At 44.9% G+C, this 18,111-nt stretch overlaps 1 protein-coding gene across 1 annotated transcript; it reads right to left on the bottom strand.

The window, feature by feature from the left end:
- Positions 1-292: 292 nt before the first annotated feature.
- LOC138808840 (ral guanine nucleotide dissociation stimulator-like) lies at positions 293-17,345 on the bottom strand. Its single transcript, XM_069995037.1, has 8 exons — positions 17,325-17,345; positions 16,076-16,269; positions 6,751-6,859; positions 2,321-2,465; positions 1,947-2,140; positions 1,034-1,081; positions 384-610; positions 293-315 (listed from the first exon to the last, which is right to left on the bottom strand). Exons 2-8 carry the CDS (start codon positions 16,146-16,148, stop codon positions 293-295), a joined length of 819 nt encoding a protein of 272 aa, XP_069851138.1. The 5' UTR covers positions 16,149-16,269; positions 17,325-17,345.
- Positions 17,346-18,111: the final 766 nt, after the last annotated feature.

Genomic DNA, 18,111 nt, shown 5'->3' with positions numbered 1-18,111 from the left:
TCCAGTGATGGCTCCAGATCTCCATCCATCACCATCCCTGACATCACCGACGGCTTCTCTCTTGGGAGGTCAGGAGAAGCTGCTCTATGGCGGCCAAGGCCTGAGAAAGAGAAATAGGTAAAGGAGTTTGACAGTGGATTCAGGATGTTCAGGTGGAGTTCAATTTCCATGAGGCTCTAATGGAGGAAGCTGTACAAGTTTACTTTGGACTGAACACTGATGAGAAGGTAAGGTCTTTCCCAAGAAAGAAAGTGCTTTCACCAATAGAACCAACACTGCCTGGCAGATAGTATCATAAAAAGACATTCTTACAACCTGGGGGGTAATAAGGGCTCTCAGGCAATTAGGCTCATCCCTAGAGGCCCGGCGCCATCCCTACTCACAAGCTCTGAGGTGACCACACAGGGACTTCTTCCTCTGTTTCTTGGTCTCATTCATCCCGGTCTCCTCCAGCTCATCCAGATGAACGTGGAGATTGAGGACCAGATCTGAGGAGGGCATGTGGAGCATGGCATAGTGGGTAAGTTCTTTCACCGGGTGTCGGTTCTGGGGCTCTCGGAAATCTGCAGGGTAGCAGTCCATCCACATGGTGAAGATGGAACAAAGGGTGCTGTGGGCAGATTGGTGACAAGAAGAGTGAGTGCCTGCCCTCCCTATCCTGGGCCTCCAATAGCCCCTTTCTGCAAGGACTGCTATATGCACACTTGCAAGTTGGGAAGCAGGAGGAGACTCCTGCAGGCAGAGTGATCTTCACCAGCCATGACTAGAAGCTTCTGAAAGATAATTCTCCAATATTCTCACTGGGATAGGTAACAAGAAGGAACTGATTTTGTACACACAGCCCTCCCTGTCATCCCTGAGAGTCCACAACCACAACACAGCTGTGTCCTCTGCCACCACTCCAATCCCAACCCTCTGCCCCTAGTGGAAAGCCCAAGTGGTGTGCAAATGAGAAATCTGCACTTTGAATCAGAAGCCTCAAAGATACCATTTTGAACGAAGGGACCTTTTCTTTGTGCCACAGTCCACTTACTTCTTTATTTGTTCATCTTCCTCGGAGTTACGGCCCGGGAACCTGTACCTATGGGAGGACAGGAGGAAGTCACCTCTCAGCTTCTCCTTTTATGCCCACACAGGACACATATGGGATGGGCTCATGCCCAGATTGGAATGGAATCTGACACATAAACAAGTGAGATATGTCTATACAGTTCAGTAAAAAAATTTTTTATGAGAGGTATACGCATTTGGTCCAAGGAAAATGTGCCAGTGGCTAATACCTCAAATTCTAGCTAATCAGGAACATGATATCTCACGTGCACAGTCTGAATAGAGATTAGTCAGTAAAAGTCTAAGGACACTAATTTTTAAAAGGCCAGAATTGCACCTATGGTTCAAATGCTATAGTGGTAGCTCTGAGCACCAAAGAAACAGCACTCAGGCCCTGAGTTCAGTTGTAGGACTGGCACAAAATGAAAAACATAAAAGCTTCAGGGGTTATAAATATATAAAGCTAACATAATCCCTCCCTGAGGTCTCTGAAGTGATTCAGCCTCCAGTTCACCCGCCTTCCCCACACCCCAGCCTTTCCTGGGTCTACATTATTCACAGACATCCAATTGCTAATGAAACCTTATTTACTCATGGGAAATGTGATTTCCTAGAACCTCACCTAGGTGAGGGCAGAAGTTGGGTGCCACTGGCACATGCCTGTAATCCTAGCCCCTCAGTAAGCCAGCTTCTGAGGTTCCAGTAGCTTTTCTAGGAAATGTCCTGGGCAGACCACTACTAAGAAAGTAGGCAGGGGGTGCACTTCTTTGTCTCATGCCAAGCTCCTGTGAGAAGACCCCCATGAAATCAACAGGTTCAGAGGGGTGCCCAGTACTCCACAACTCAGCAAGGAGGGGCTGAAGAGACCCAGATGCAAAGGAAGGGGGAACACTCACTTTTTAAACACAATATCCAGCACTTGCTGCATTGTCCCCCACTGTCTATAATTGTGGAGGAAGTTTCCAACATAGAAGAGATCGCCTTTCTGGTAGGCAGGGACCAGGTTCATCACCAGCATGTCCAGCAGGCCTGCCTCCGGGCTCCATATACTGCATGGCACATTCAGGATCAGGGCTGACTCATTGGTACACTAAGGTGGGAAAAAGAATCAGAAAAAAATCATGGAAATGAGAACACTTACAAAGGACTAATTGTGATCGAGTGGATTGAAAACTATGCAGAAAGCATTATCCCAGTATTGACAAATCACCTAAGAAGGTTCTACTGTGGGCTGGGTTGGGGTTAAGTGGGTTTTCTATCATGAGTATACCTTGCCTGAGTTGCCTTGTGATTTCCTAGGTTTCTTTTTGGACAAATCTCTGAGATGGTTGGTTCGTGGCTTGCCACTGATCCAGTGTCTACAGCTTTGACTGAGGCACCCATACTGCTCTTGGCTGAGACCAGAGTCTCGAGACCTGCGAATACAGCACGAGAACATGTTTCTGGTTCCTGAGGCACAGGCCAAGTGAGCTGGCTTGAGCCAACTGTGAGTTACCGTGGCCTGCTATCAGGGTTCCATGTTCTATTCCATTGTGAAGGAGGCAGGGTCACCTGTCAGGGCCAATGACCTCTGCCGCTTCCTCACACAAGAAATATTCCCATCCAGCCAATATTGCAATGTGTACATGTAGACACAGTGAACAGCACACCTTGTTTGTCCAATCCTAATGTGCTTGCCCTAGGTTCTGGCTTGTTCTCAGCTTCCAGGAGTCACTGCTAGGTCACATTCATGGCCTATCTGTCACTATTCCTCTCATCTGGCTCAAATCATTTTGTTTCTGAGCACCTTCTGTCACTACCACATCCTTCTGGCACATAGTTTTGACATCTACATCCTAGGCCATTGTTTACTTTCTGTAGCCTAATCTGTTTGTCCTTGGAACCCCTCTCTTGGGTCATGTGGAACTAATGCAAATACTTAGAAATGAGAAAAACTAACAAGTATTGCAAAACGTACATTACACTTATAATCATCCATTGTATATGTGTCCATTTTTGTAAGCGAGAAAATTATTTTTTATACTTGCAATATTTCATGGAGGCAAGCAGAGAAAGGAAGAGGTGCTGCATTGTCTTATTATGATGACTAGGACTTGTTTTACTATAGCTATAAGGAATATAGTATTTAAGGTAGAAATCTGCTCCTTTGCTTTTTACAAGGTAATCGTTTATATAGTTATTTGCCTCTGTAGTCTTTGCTTCTGTGTCCCATGATCTGTCCTCCTCCCTCAGCACAAAAGGGAAGAAGGAATTTCACACATTGCTGAGCTGTTTTCCAATCTCTGCATAGGAATTTAAGATACAATAGTTACTCTGGTTAGTGTGTGTGTGTGTGTGTGTGTGTGTGTGTGTGTGTGTGTGCGTGTGCGCGCGCACGCACGCACAGGCGAGCATTTGTGATCTTGGACCCTTTGCCTTCTCCCTTAGCATTTTTCCTCAAAGCTATTGCTCTACCCTCTGAGACATAGCTCCACTTGGTGCTTTTTGTAGTCAGTTGGAGATGAGAGATTCGTGGAACTTTCCTACCCAGCATGGACATTGCTCCTCTTCAGCCTCATCTTTCCTTGACTATGGCAATGGCGGTTCAGTTTCTAGATTTCCCATCTGAGCACAGGCACAAGCCATCCTCCACTGCACATGTCTCTGGGCCGTCCCTGGACGGCCCAGCTCTTCTCTCAAAACTTAGTGCCCTGAGGGTAGAACCTCTGAAACTCAGAACCAAGTTTTCTGATTAATTAGGATCACAGACCTGAGCTACATATGAACATCTCATTACGTGCCCTCCCATATTTTGGGGGGTTTAAGGGATTGTTCCTGAGGCTTGAAATCTGGGCCTGGGCCTGTCCTCAGCTTTTCAGCTCAAAGCTAGGGCTCTACCACCTTGAGGCACAGTACCACTTCCAGTTTTCTGGTCGCTTATTAGGAGATCAGAGTTTTATGGATGTTTCTGCCCGGGCTGACTTTCAGCTGCAATCCTCAGAACTCAGCCTCTTGAGTAGCTAGTATTACAGGGGTGAGCTACCAGTGTCCAGCACAGGATCCCTTTCTGCAAAAGCATTTGGTGAATTGAACTATGTTGACTTAAGACAGATATATCACTAATTTCCCCAATAATGTGTTTCATATTCATTTTTTTTTGTTTTTTGTTTCTTTGGTTCTGGATGTGGGGCCTAAACTCTGGGCCTGGGTGCTTTCCCTCAGCTCTTCAGCACAAGGCTACCATTCTACCACTTCAGCAACAGCACCCCTACTGACTTTTTTCTTTTTGCTTATATGGTGCTGAGTAATCGTACCCAGGGCCTCATGCATGAAACGCAAGCGCTCTACCACTGAACCACCTCCAGCCCCTTATATTGGTGCTTTGTGAAACAATATATTCGTGACCCATAATATCACATGCTAGTCCTCCTTTAAAATAATTCAAATAGTGGGGCTGGGAAGGTGGCTCAGTGGTAGAGCGCTTGCCTTGCATGCTAGAGGCTCTGGGTTCGATTCCTCAGCACAACACAAGCAAAAAGAAAAAAGCTAGAAGTGGCGCTGTGGCTCAAGTGGTAGAGCGCTAGCCTTGAGCTGAAGAGCTGAGGGACAGCGCCCAGGCCCAGAGTTAAGACCCCATGACCGGACCCCAAAAAATTCAAACATATGTATTATCATATAGTATATTATACAATATATACATACATATATACTTATATTTTATTATACATTATATATAAATGATGTATATAGTGAATACGGAAAACAATCCCAATTCTGGAATTTAGCTTTTCCTGTCACAATGTTACCCAAGTCTTCTGTCAGACATGTAGATTTTCAGCAACAATCTCCCTTGTTAGTTGTTTTTTATTTCTTGAGTAAATGAGTCTTCTTTACCACCAATAGTCTACACACAAAAATGGTATGTATCAGTGTCTCTGGCTCAGGCCTGTATTCTTTGCTAGTCAGCAGGCTGAGATCTGAGGATCAGGGTTCAAAGCCAGCCAGGTCAGGAAATGCTATCAAATTATTATCTCCAGCTGTAGCTCAAAGTGCTAGAGTGCTAGCCTTAAGTGAAAGAACTCAGGGACAGTGGCCAGCTTTTAATTTCAAGCACCACCATTCTGTACACACACCCCCTACATGCACACTCTTCATTCGGTCCCTTCCTAAACCCTCAGTCCTCTTCACTGAACTGGTGATTGCCAGAGTTTCTGGATTTCCCACTGCAGCATGCCAACCAGCCATGTTCCCTCTGCACATGCACCTCTGCCACACTACAGGGCCCCGGCCTCCTCTCAGAATCCACTGCCCTGGGATAGAGAGCAGATGAAATTCAAGGATTCACAGAACCTGTGCTTCAAGACAGGGAGACTCAGAACTGTTCCTAACCTGGTATAGAGAGACGCATTGATCTATTTGGGTAGAACAATGCCAACATGGTCAGAAGAAAATGTTTTGCTACCCCAAACGACACCCTTTTCCAAAGACAGTTAGATATTCCCTCAGATTTTTACATATTAGAGGTTGAAGCTTTTGATATAATGAACACGAAAAGGCAGCCACAATGACTTTTTTTGGGGGGGGGTCCGGTCCTGGGGCCAGAACTCTGGGCTTGGTTGCTGTCCCTCAGCTCTTCAGCTCAAGGCTAGCACACTACTACTTGAGTACAGTGCCACTTCTGGCTTTTTTCCTTTTATTTATGTGGTGCTTGGGAATCAAACCCAGGGCCTCATGCATGCAAGGCAAGCATTCTACCAGTGAGCCACCCTCTCAGCCCCCCCCCCCCCCCCCCGGCACAATAACTTCTTACGGAGAAAAATGCCTAGCCAAGTAAACTAATATGTGCAGCAAGCTCATTTCCAGACCATTCTCCAAACCCAGGTATGGAACTCTTATTGTGTCATCTTGATAACTTACAGTCCATGACAACCCTCATGGAGACTTAGAAAATCTTCATGAAAACCCCAACACAAGGAACATCTTAAGAGCATAAAACAGCACCAAATATTTAACTCTAGCTTTTAAAATTTATATGTTCTATATTTGCACAGTGCAGACTGGCTCACTGTTGGCAGAGAGCTTCAAACATCAACACATTTACCTGACTAGCGGGAAAGGGGAAGTTATCCCTAGTAAGAGGTGGGGGCTTGAGATTCAAGTGGGACCAGTTTCCAAAGACACCTGTTGTGATATAACACAGAGCTTTTGTGTCTCAGCATCAAGGGTCCTATCTTGGCACAGGCTGCATCCTCCACTGCCTGCATTCCTTGTGGCTCCCTCTAGTCACCAGTTCCTTGTAAATCCAGCAGAATCTTTCCCCAGTTCCAGCACACTCTGCTTCCTCCCACTCAGGCCCCATGTGCTCAGGATATCAGATTGGAGGTAGAAAAGACCACATTCTTTTGTATTCAAGAATTGTACAACATCATGTAAACACGGACATTTTCATACCATTAAAACAATACATAGTAAATCATGACAAAAAGTAAAATAGGTATTTGCCCAGGGAGGAGGGAAGCAAGATCTAACACTAGATCTTCTTCCAAGTTGCCTAAGGCAGGAAGGCTAATTCAGGGTCCACAATGGAATCTACCCCCACACATAAGACAAGATGTTCTTCCTGAGTTCTCAAGTGGACACCGGTTGCATAGGGTGTCTGTAGACATCAAAACCTATTGTGGCCTTTCTACAAATGAAAATAACCAGGTTCCATCCACACACTTGGTGCAGTCCAATGATGACTCCCGATTTCCACCTGTTATCACCACGGACATCACTGGGGGCTTCTTTAGCATAGGTCCAGGGGTAACTGCATTATGTCGACAAAAATCTGGGAATGGAAATAGGTACATGAGGATTAGAGTGAACTCTAGAAGTTCTGGTGTGACTCAACTGCCATGAGGATGTAATGGAGGAAGTTGTAGCATTTGAGTTGAGACTGAACTTTGATGAGAAGGCAGGGTTTTTCTCACCCATGGCTATGGCTGAGTGCTTTCAAACTGACAGCAGACAATTCCTGGAAGAGAACATCTTATCAAAAGACACTTTGCCAAGCTGGGGAGTACTAAGAACTCCCCGCCAATCATCAGCCTGCGAAGCCCATCCCTAGGGGCCCTGTTTCCATCCCTACTCACAAGCTCTCAGGTGGCTACACAAGGACTCCTCCCTCCCTTCCTTGTTCTGATTAGTCACGGGCTCCTCCAGCTGCTCTACAAGAACTTGTAAGTGGGGGAGCTGGTCTGAGGAGGCCATGTTGAGCATTTGATAGTGCGTTAAGTTCATTCAGATTGTTTCTGTTCATGTGTTCATAAAAATCTTTAGGGGCAAAGTCCTTCCACATGAAGTCAGAACAAAGGATGCTGGAGGCAGATTGGGGACAGCGAGAGTCAGAGCCCAGCTTCCCCATCCCGAGCCTCCCATAACTCCTTTCTGCCAGGACTCCCATGCTGTGGCTGTCCATCCTATACCCAGACTTGCATGTTGGGAAGGGGGAGTGAACTCCTGCAAGCAGGATGCCCCTCACAACCCACTTCTAGAGTTAACAGCACACCTTGTTTGTCCAAACCTAATCTGCTAGGCCTAGGTACTGGCATGGACTCAGCTTTCAGGAGTCAGTCCTAGGTCACATCCATGCCCTATTTGTCACTATTTCTCTCATCCAGCTCAAATCCTTTTGCCTTTCATGGCCTTCTCTGACTGCCATGTCCTTCTGTAACATATTTTGGCTTCTACATCCTTGGTCATTGTTAACTTTCTGTAGCCTAATCGGTTTGTCCTTGGAACCCTTCTGTGCTGTCATCTGGAGCTAATGCCAATACTTAGAGGTGGGAAAATCAAAGAAGTATTTGAAAACCAACATTACACATATAATCAGACCTTTTTTTATATAGGTGCTCATTTTTATTAAAGAGAAGAATATTTTTTATTCTATAATGAAATATTTCATGGAGGTGAGTGGATGACTAGTATTTTTTTTTACTATTGCTTTTAAGGAATATAGTATATAAAGATAGAAAACTGCTCCTGTGGTTTACAAACTGTTTATAGGGTCGTTTGCCTCTGAATTCTTGGCTTCTGTGTCCCATGACGAGACTGTTAGTTACAGTTTTCTGCCTATCAGAATTCCACATTCAATTCCATTGTCAAAGAAGTGGGGGTCATCCTCTCAGGGCCCAATGACCTATGCTGCTTCCTCACATAAGACCTTCCTCAAAACAAACTGGAGCCTGAAATCTCCCTTCCCATAGCGCAATGTGCTCATGTGTACACAGCAGCACACTTTGTCTGTGGAATCCCCACGTCCACTGCTGAGCCTTGGTGCCAGCATGGTCTCAGCTTCCAGGAGTCCTTTCTAGGTCAGATCCATACCTTCCTTGTCACCGTTGCTCTCATCCTGCACAAATCATTTTGCCTCTCTTCCCATTATCCTAGGGTATTGTTAGGTGTTTATGACCTAAAGATCAGTTTGCCCTTGAAGCTGCTCTGTGGTGTCATCTGGAGGTAATGAACATACTTAGAGATGGGAGAATCAAGAAGTATTTGCAAGTGTCCTGTGCACGTTCTGATAGGTATACAGGAACACATAAGATTAGAAACATTATGCTTCAAGGCCTGAACAGATAAAATAGATTGTGAGACCACATTTTCAACAGAAAATTCTGCACATCGGGGCTGGGAAGGCGGCACAGTGGTAGAGTGCATGCCTTGCATGCATGAGGCCTTGGGTTCTATTGCTCAGCATCACATAAGCAGAAAAAGCCAGAAGTGGTACTGTGGCTCAAGTGGTAGAGGGCTAGCCTTGAGCTGAACTGCTGAGGGACATCGCCCAGGCCCAGAGTTCAGGTCCCAAGACTGGCAAAAAGAAAAAGAAAAGAAAAGAAAGTGCTGGGTATAGTGGTGTGTGCCTGTCAGCTATGCCAGAAGTATAAATAGGAGGATCACAGTCCGAAGTTTAGGCTGCCCTGGAAAAAGAATGGTAGAGGACTTGCCTAGCAAATTGGAAGTTCTAATTTAAACACCAATATGTCACAGAGAGAGAGACAGAGACAGACAGAGACAGACAGAGACACAGAGAGAGAGAGGGAGGAGAGAGCAAGAAGACTGAGAGAGAGAGAGAAAGAGAGAAAGAGAGAGAAAGAGAGAGATGAGAGAGAGAGAGAGAAAGAGAGAGAGAGAGAGAGAGGGAGAGAGAGAGGGAGGGAGAGAGAGAGAGAGAGCACGAGCTGGATACTAGTGTCTCATGCCTGTAATCCTAGTTACTCAGGAGGGTAAGATTTGAGGATCAGGGTTCTGTGCCAGCAGGGCAGAAATGTCCATGAAATCGAACTCCAATTACCCACCAAAAGGTGAGAAAGTAGAACTGTTACTCAAGTGGAAGAGCAAAAACCTTGAGGAAAAAAAAACAAAAAGAGAAAGTATGCAACACAACACGTACAACTAAACACGGATATAAAAGTAAAATATGGAGGCTGGAAAGGTGGCTCAGTGGTAGAGCACTTACCTTGCATGCATGAGGCCCTGGGTTCAATTCCTCAGCACCACAAAAACAAAAAGAAAAAAAGCCAGAAGTGGCGCTGTGGCTCAAGTGGTAGAGCGCTAGCCTTGAGCTGAAGAGCTGAGGGACAGTGCCCAGGCCCAGAGTTTAGGCCCCACAACTGGACCCCTCCAAAGAAAGTAACATATCATCTATATAAGGCATAACAATTAGAGCACACAGGTCTGGAAGCTGCTGTAGGTGGGTAAGCATTCACTGTGCTCTACTATGCCGATATGGACTTTAGAAACAGTGTTCACGTGGGATGCTCAGCGTATGACAAATATTTTCACGTGTGGCATATAATTCTAGAAGCAGAAGCAGGAGGATCATGAATTTGAGGGAGGCAGCCACTCTATAGCAAGCCCTATCTCAAAAGAAAAAAACTAAAAGTAATCATCTTAATAACAAAAACTCATCTTGAGACTGTAAGCTTCACTTTAGAAACTTTCAATTTTTGGTTTGAGCTCTGTTCTGATAGTCCTTAGGGTAAGATACAAAGGTATCATATAACTGTAAATGCATTTCCTTTACATTAGTACTGAAGAATTTTTCTATTCTTTTCTCTTTTTATACCTGTTTTTCTGTTGAAGACTCGGACACAGGCACACACGCTAGCCTACATTAAGGACTGTTAGTTCTCTGCCTTCCACTCCACATCTTAGCCCTTGGAAGGTTTGGAGAAGTGACATGCATGGAGCTGTCACTTCCTGTAATAATACCTTCTTCTGAAGTACTCTCTGAAGGGCCCTTGGAGGCTCTTTAGCATTTAATGTTAAGATGATAATAACGAATGGAAGGAATATAATCTAAGATAATGGTTGGGAAATGTTGAGTATGTAACTGGCCATGCTGTCATTTACTTGACTGGCATCACCGTGGTTTGTTTACAAAGCATTTAGTACACATGGAAATAATACATTGTGCTACAATTTTAAGAAGACTATAGTGTCTCTAGGCCATAGGGTTTTTCCAGGTCCATGGCAGCCTTAGGGGACCATCATGGTATCTAGGACCAGAATATGGCCCAACAGCACGTGCAGATTTCCCTTTGTTTCTCATGACTCCTGGGCCAGCACACGTCTGGGTAGAAGGTTGGCAGGAGGTGCTTCAGCAGCCCTCATCAGAACCACGGTGTTAGTTCTGGTCACAATGTATAAATAGGTACCATATAAAAAAAAACTCCATGCAGGGCGCTGGTGGTTCATGTTTGTCATCCTAGCTACTGAGGAGGTTGGGATCTGAGGATCCCATTTTTAAGCCAATCTGGACAAACAAATCTCTCTGTGTCTCTTTCTCTCTCCTCTCTTTCCCTTTCTCTTTCTCCTCTTTTTCTTTCCTCCCTCCCTCTCTCCCACTCTCTCTGTCTCTCTCTCTCACTTTCTTACCTCTCTGTGTGACAGTTTAGGAACTTAAATTCAGGGCATAGGTGCTGTCCCTGACTTTTTTTGCACAGAGCTAGCAATTCTAGCTTTTATTGTTGGTTTATTGGAGATAAGAGTTTCACAAACTTTCCAGCCCTGGCTGGCTTTGAACCTCAACCCTTAGAGATCTCTGTCTTCTAAGTAGTTCAGTTCACAGGTGTAAGCCAAATGGGCTCCTGGCTTCCAAGAGACTCTCATCTCCAATTAACCCCAAGAAGACAGAAGTAGGTCAAGTGATAGAATAGCAGCCTTGAATGAAAAAGCTAAGGGACAGTACTCAGCCCTGAGTTCAAGCTCCAGTACCAGCACAAAATAAATAAATAAACAACATAGGAGACAAACAAAACCATCAATAGGATCTGCTCCCACTGTTCTTGGTACATTGTACTTACGAGGATATGGTAAATAGTAATCATTGTTACTTGATCCCTTTGTTCAGCAAACTACTAAATTCATCTCTGCCATACATCCCAACTCCACTTCAGGTAGACAGCTTTAACAGAGAGGGAATATAAAAATGTCTGAAATGACTTTGCAAAGCCCTCTTTACCAAAGATCCTGTGATCATCACTCATGCCACTTCTGGTGACTGTGGGGAGAGGCTGTTTTCTGAATGCACAGTGTCCATAGATGCACAAAGAGGGCCCTAAACAGCCAGCAGAGGGGATGCGCCCATGCCCAACCTCACTCACAATACACATGGTGGGACTGTTTTGCTGAGAAGCTTCCACACTACTGCTGTGTGTACAACACTCTCACCAAACAGGGAGTGAATTAGTAATGATGCTAGAACCAACTTTCAGCATCTATCACTGCATCCCAGGGGGAGGTGACCTGCAGAAACATCTGTATAAGTGTGTGTGTGTGTGTGTGTGTGTGTGTGTGTGTGTGTGTGTGTGTGTGTGTGTGTGTGTGTGTGTGTGTGTGTGTGTGTGTGTGTGTGTGTGTGTGTGTGTGTGTGTGTGTGTGTGTGTGTGTGTGTGTGTGTGTGTGTGTGTCCATTTCTAGGATTTAAACTTCCAAAGCCTTAAACTCTCACTTGACTTGTTCACTCAAAGCTGGTGTTCAACCACTTGGGCCGCAGTTTCATTTCCAGGGTTTTTATTTTTTGCTGGTTAATTGGAGGTAAGAGTCTCACAAACTTTCCAGTTTTTCTGCAAGCCTCAGATCAAAGCCTTCTGATTGGCTAGCCCAATGCCCTGCTCCAACCATGTGTAGTCTTAGCTGCCAGTATCCAAGAAGACACATGGCTTAATTGATACAGCCAGATGGCCTCAGTTTGGTGGAGATTGGGACTGGATTTCCAGCTTTTCCTAGGGCTCTGGGTTGCTAATTCTAGGCATCTTCTCACCTCTCGTGAGACAGAGTTGCTGAAGAGTAGCTTTTAGCCACAGTATTGAGAGGTAGCTGTCTATTCTCCTGGAATTCAGGGCCAATGCAATGGAATATCTTTTGGCTCTGAGTAACCAGTGCTGCCCTTTCCCTGGCCTTTCAAGCCTCCAGAGGTGCCTCTCGAAGCCACTGTGCTTCCTAAAGCACCTTTCAACTACAAGGCCTAATACAGGCCCAGGGCTCTGCTTTGACAATATGTTTGTTTATAGGGGGGAGAATGCACATAAAGATCAGTATACTCTTTCCACTCAGGGCAGGGAAAGCTGTATACAGGCTTTCAGGATCTCAGGCTGACCTTCTGGGAGTACCTCCCACTGTCTCTACTTTGGAGCATCCTCTTTGGAACCTTCACCAAGAGGGGCCATAAGGGGCTTGCACTGCAACTCAACCCTGCCCGCCCGCACACATGCTAAGCTGCTCCTGCTGCGTGTGAAATGAAAGGCACCAGAAAATCTACACCAGTACACATCCCACTATAGCAACGGGGGTCAAAGTTCATAGGGCATAGCAACATTTTCGTGGGTTCTCACACTTAGAATATTAAGTGCTTACTTCTCTTTTTTTGTTTTGTTGTGTTTTTCATTTTCTGGGTGCTCTATATGTCAACATGTGCTCTTTCAATGCACTCTTTGAATAATGTCTTAATTCAATAAGCATACATCACACAATGGGTCGATCCAACACCTTTGAGAATGTGTCACTGAGCATGGCCGATCTTCCTGCCTTCTGATGCTGTGCTTTCCTTATCCATGCTTGGTCTGACTTCTTACAAAGAAAAACCTCCTGAAGTTAAGACCAGAATCTAGGTGTCTGCTAGTCAGCTTCACATTACTGCAATGAAATGTCTAAGGCAACTAACTTCTAAAGAGAAAAGGTTTCTTTAACTCATAGTTTTAGAGAGTTAAAACCTTGCCAACTTCATCATTGTTTCAACTCTGATGAGGGTGACAGATGACAATGGCAGGATCTTGTGTCCAGAACAAATGGCCACACCTTGAGCCAGGAAGTAGAGAGAGAACAGAAGAAAACAGGTTCCCACAGACCCTTCAAGAATACATTCCAGACTGAAGTTCAAGGGTTGTTGTTCAAAGCCACCCGGGAAGAAAATTCTGTGGGACTTTCATCTTCACTTAACCACCAAAAAACTGAAGCAGAGCTGTGGCTCTAGTGGTAGAATGCTAGTCTTGAGCTAAGAAGCTTAAGGACAGTACCTAGGCCCTGATTGCAAGATTCAAGACAGGCACCAACTGGACATAGAAGAAAGAACTAAGCAACTCAAAGACAGCGATGGGAAAGGAGGAATGAGAGGGAAAGAGGGAACAGCTTACACTAAGCAAAAGGAAAGAGATAGAAACGTCATCTGATGTGGAAGAAATAATTGGATTGTCAAAGCTCATAGAATTCACAAACTTTATAGACCATGATAATGACAATTTGCCTTGTGAAGGTTAAAATGTGTTTGTGACTTTAACTAAGTATCACTATTCCACAATACTATAAAATATGTGAAATTTATGTAATCACCTAATCTCAATTTAAAAAAAAAAGTGAGAGAAGGGATAGGTTAGGAGCAATGGGTAACAATGTTGTCAGGCACCTTGTATTCATATACTGATTTGTAGAATGGGAACTTCTTTGTACAACTACTTAAAGATAATTTAAAAAAGAAAAGAGGAAGAGGAAGAATACAGTCCTAATATTTAATGTATATGCTATGCAATTATGAAAATTGAGGGGAGGGATGGGTCTGGGAAGGATGGGAGAGATTGATAAATGGGGTGACACTGATGAAGATTCATCGTACTTATAAACTGATTTGTTGAATGGTAACTTCTTTGTACTGTACTTAAGACAATAAAAATATGATAATACAAAAAGAGAGGCACCAAAAACAAACCAACAAACCCCATTCCAATGACCTACAAACCTCCCATCTCTTAAAGGTACCATCCGCAAATAATGCCACGCTCACACTCCACTGGTAGAGTGCCAGCCTTGAGTGGAAAAGTCAGACCATAACAAGAGGCTCAGAGCTCAAGCCCCAGTAGCAGCATAAAAGAAAAATAATAACAATAGAGTCTACTTTTACTTCCTGTGCGTTAGAATATTTACAGATACAAAGTGACGTGGAAAGAAACTCAGGGCAGAAAGCAAGCCAGGATGTGTGCCTGCCTTCTGTACATTGGCTGGAGCATGCCCCTAGCACTGTCCCTGGCTGAAGATGCATTTACTAAGCTCTTCCTGGGACCCTCCTCCTGTCGGCTTGACTACGGATGCCTCTTTCCATCTCTCCAAACACTCACACTCTATGTCCCATAAATGTGTTTTCGCTCTTGGCAGCAACTTCAAAAATGAAAACTGCCACCGTTTCACCCCACACCCAGCATGCACCATAGTCAGCCATATCCTACCCGATGTCCATAGATATTTGTTCTGCAAGGACTGCTATATGCACACTTGCATGCTGGGAAGCAGGAGGAGACTCCTGCAGGCCAGATGATTTTCACCACCCACATCTAGAAGCTTCTGAAAGATAATTCTCCCATATTCTCACTGTGATAGGTAACAAGAAGGAACTGATTTTGTACACACAGCCCTCCCTGTCATCCCTGAGAGTCCACAACCACACCACAGCTGTGTCCTCTGCCACCACTCCAATCCCAAGCCTCTGCCCCCTAGTGGAAAGCACAAGTGGTGTGCAAAGGAGAAATCTTTAGTTGGATTCAGAAGCCTCAAAGATCCCATTTTGCAAGAAGGGGCCTTTCTTTGTGCCACAGTCCACTTACTTCTTTACTTGTTCATCTTCCTCGGAGTTACGGCCCGGGAATCTGTACCTATGGGAGCACAGGAGGAAGTCACCTCTCAGCTTCTCCTTTTCTGCCCACACAGGACACATATGGGATGGGCTCATTCCCAGACGGGAATGGAATCTGACACATAAACAAGTGAGATATGTCTATACAGTTCAGTGAAAATTCTTCTATGAGAGGTATATGCATTTGGTCCAAGGAAAATGTGCCAGTGGCTAATACCTCAAATTCTAGCTCATCAGGAACATGAGATCTCAGGTGCACAGTCTGATCAGACATTAGTCAGTAAAAGTCTAAAGAAACTAATTTTTGAAGACCAGAATAGCACCTATGGTTCAAATGCTGTAGTGGTATCTCTGAGCACCAAAGAAACAGCAATCAGGCCCTGAGTTCAGGTTGCAGGACTGGCACACACACAAAATCATAAAAGCTTCAGGGGTTATAAATATGTAAAGCCAACATAATCCCTCCCTGAGGTCTCTGAGGTGATTCAGCCTCCAGTTCACCTGCCTTCCCCACACCCCAGCCTTTCCTGGGTCTACATTATTCACAGACATCCAATTCCCAATGAAACCTTATTTACTCATGGGAAATGTGATTTCCTAGAACCTCACCTAGGTGAGGGCAGAAGTTGGGTGCCTCTGGCACATGCCTGTAATAACAGCCCCTCAGTAAGCAAGATTCTGAGGTTCCAGTAGCTTTTCTGGGAAATGTACTGGGCAGACCATACTAAGAAAGTAGGCAGGGGGTGCACTTCTTTGTCTCATGCCAAGCTCCTGTGAGCAGACCCCCATGAAATCAACAGGTTCAGAGGGGTGCCAAGTATTCCACAACTCAGCAAGGAGGGCCTGAACAGACCAAGATGCGAAGGAAGGGGGAACACTCACTTTTTAAACACAATATCCAGCACTTGCTCCATTGTCCCCCACAGTCTATAATTGTGGAGGAAGTTTCCAACATAGAAGAGATCGCCTTTCTGGTAGGCAGGGACCAGGTTCATCACCAGCACGTCCAGCAGGCCTGCCTCCGGGCTCCATATATTGCGTGGCACATTCAGGGTCAGGCCTGACTCATTGGCACACTAAGGTGGGTAAAAGAATCAGAAAAAATGATGGAAATGAGAACACTTCCAAATGAGGAATTGTGATAGAATGGATTGAAATCTATGCAGAAAACATTATCTCAGTATAGACAAATCACCTAAGAAGGTTCTCCTGTGGACTGCATGAAGCCCTGGGTTTGATTCCTCAGTATCACATAAACAGAAAAAGTCTGAAGTGGTGCTGTGGCTCAAGTGGTAGAGGGCTAGCCTTGAGCAAAAGAGGCTCAGGGACAATGCCCAGGCCCTGAGTTCAAGCCCCCAGGACCAGCAAAAAAGAAAAAAAAATCAAGGGCTGATGACAATAGCACCTCCCTGTTAGAATACAAGATTCTTTCCAACCCTCCTAGATGGGGAGAAAGTAAGTCACAAGCGAAAAGAGGGCAGAGAAAAGAGGAAGGCCAGGAGGGAATTTTTCATGCATTACCTGTCTTAATGACTTTTGGGATAGGATCGATTTCTTCGTCTACAATGAATGGCTCTGGCCTGGGGAAGACCTGGACGTCAGCGGTCAGGTGGCCACACTTGAGCACAGCATGGAAAGGCGTATATGCCAGGTCTATCAGCTTTCTAGAAGATGATCATGACTTGTTAAGGGAGGAAGAGTTCACATGTGGTACACATAAAAGGACTGTACACATGAAAGTAACATTTCAAGATGTAAAGGTGGTTAAACCTTCGCACTGATTCCAAAACTAAATCTACTTGTGAAACGGAAAACATTTTGATGTTTTTACAGAGGAAATTTCAATTGAGAGAGAAACCCCAGAGCAAGTTAAACTTGGGAACAGCTGAGTCTTTTTAAAGCATGACCACCTTATTTTACCTGAGAAACGGGCAACTGTGGGAAAATGGACTCACCACTGTTAGAAATAATACAGTAACTGAGAGGTCACCGAAATAGCTCAGTTGGGAGAACGTTAGACTGAAGAAATAATACAGTAACTGTTCTTCTTGGTTGTCAAATGATAATATCAGATTGTAAAGAAGCCCCCACCCCCGACCCCTTAAAAAACAACTTTAAGGCATATACTCACCCAAACATAGACTGCACGTTTCTCAAGCACAGGGGGCCATCAATAGTAAAAATTTGCCCTTCACCATTGTTGAGGTCTATGAGACGTTCAAGGCATTCCAGGAAATCGGTGCTCTGAAGCTACAAAGCAAGAGAGGACACCTTTAAAGTAGAACAAATCACCACATCACTACCAGCACACCAAGGCCACAGCCACTGTAACAAAATGGGCAATAAACAGTTTGTTTGGTTTGTTCTTTTGGTTCTGGTACTGGGGCTTAAACTCAAGGCCTTACACTTTTTTTTTTGTCAGTTGCAGGGCTTTAACTCAGGGCTTGAATGCTGTCCCTGAGCCTCTATGTATTCAAAGCTAGTGCTCTACCACTTCAGCCTAGAGCTACTTCCAGTTTTTTTGAGTCGTTAATTGGAGATAAGAGTCTCAAATCTCAAGTGGAGCCACAGCTCCACTTCCAGCTTTTTTGGTAGTTTTGGTAGATAAGAGTCTCATGGACTTTCCTGCCCAGGCTAGCTTTGAACCATGATCTTCAGATCTCAGCCTCCTGAGTAGCTAGGATTACGGGTGTTGAGTCCGTGAGATGATTTTCTTAACAGTCAATATCAGAAGGAAGTAACTACAGGGGCTGGGAAGGTGGCTCAGTGGTAGAGCGATTGCCTTGCATGCATGAGGCCCTGGGTTCGATTCCTCAGCACCACATAAGCAAAAAGAAAAAAGCCGGAAGTGGTGCTGTGGCTCAAGTGGTAGAGCGCTAGCCTTGAGCTGAAGAGCTGAGGGACAGCGCCCAGGCCCA

Source organism: Dipodomys merriami, unplaced genomic scaffold (assembly GCF_024711535.1).
Source record: "Dipodomys merriami isolate MVZ:Mamm:240054 unplaced genomic scaffold, mDipMer1.0.p SCAF_48, whole genome shotgun sequence".
Classification (NCBI taxonomy): Eukaryota; Metazoa; Chordata; class Mammalia; order Rodentia; family Heteromyidae; genus Dipodomys; species Dipodomys merriami.
Note: the sequence above shows the minus strand (reverse complement) of the source record. Positions and strands in the feature narration are given on the sequence as shown.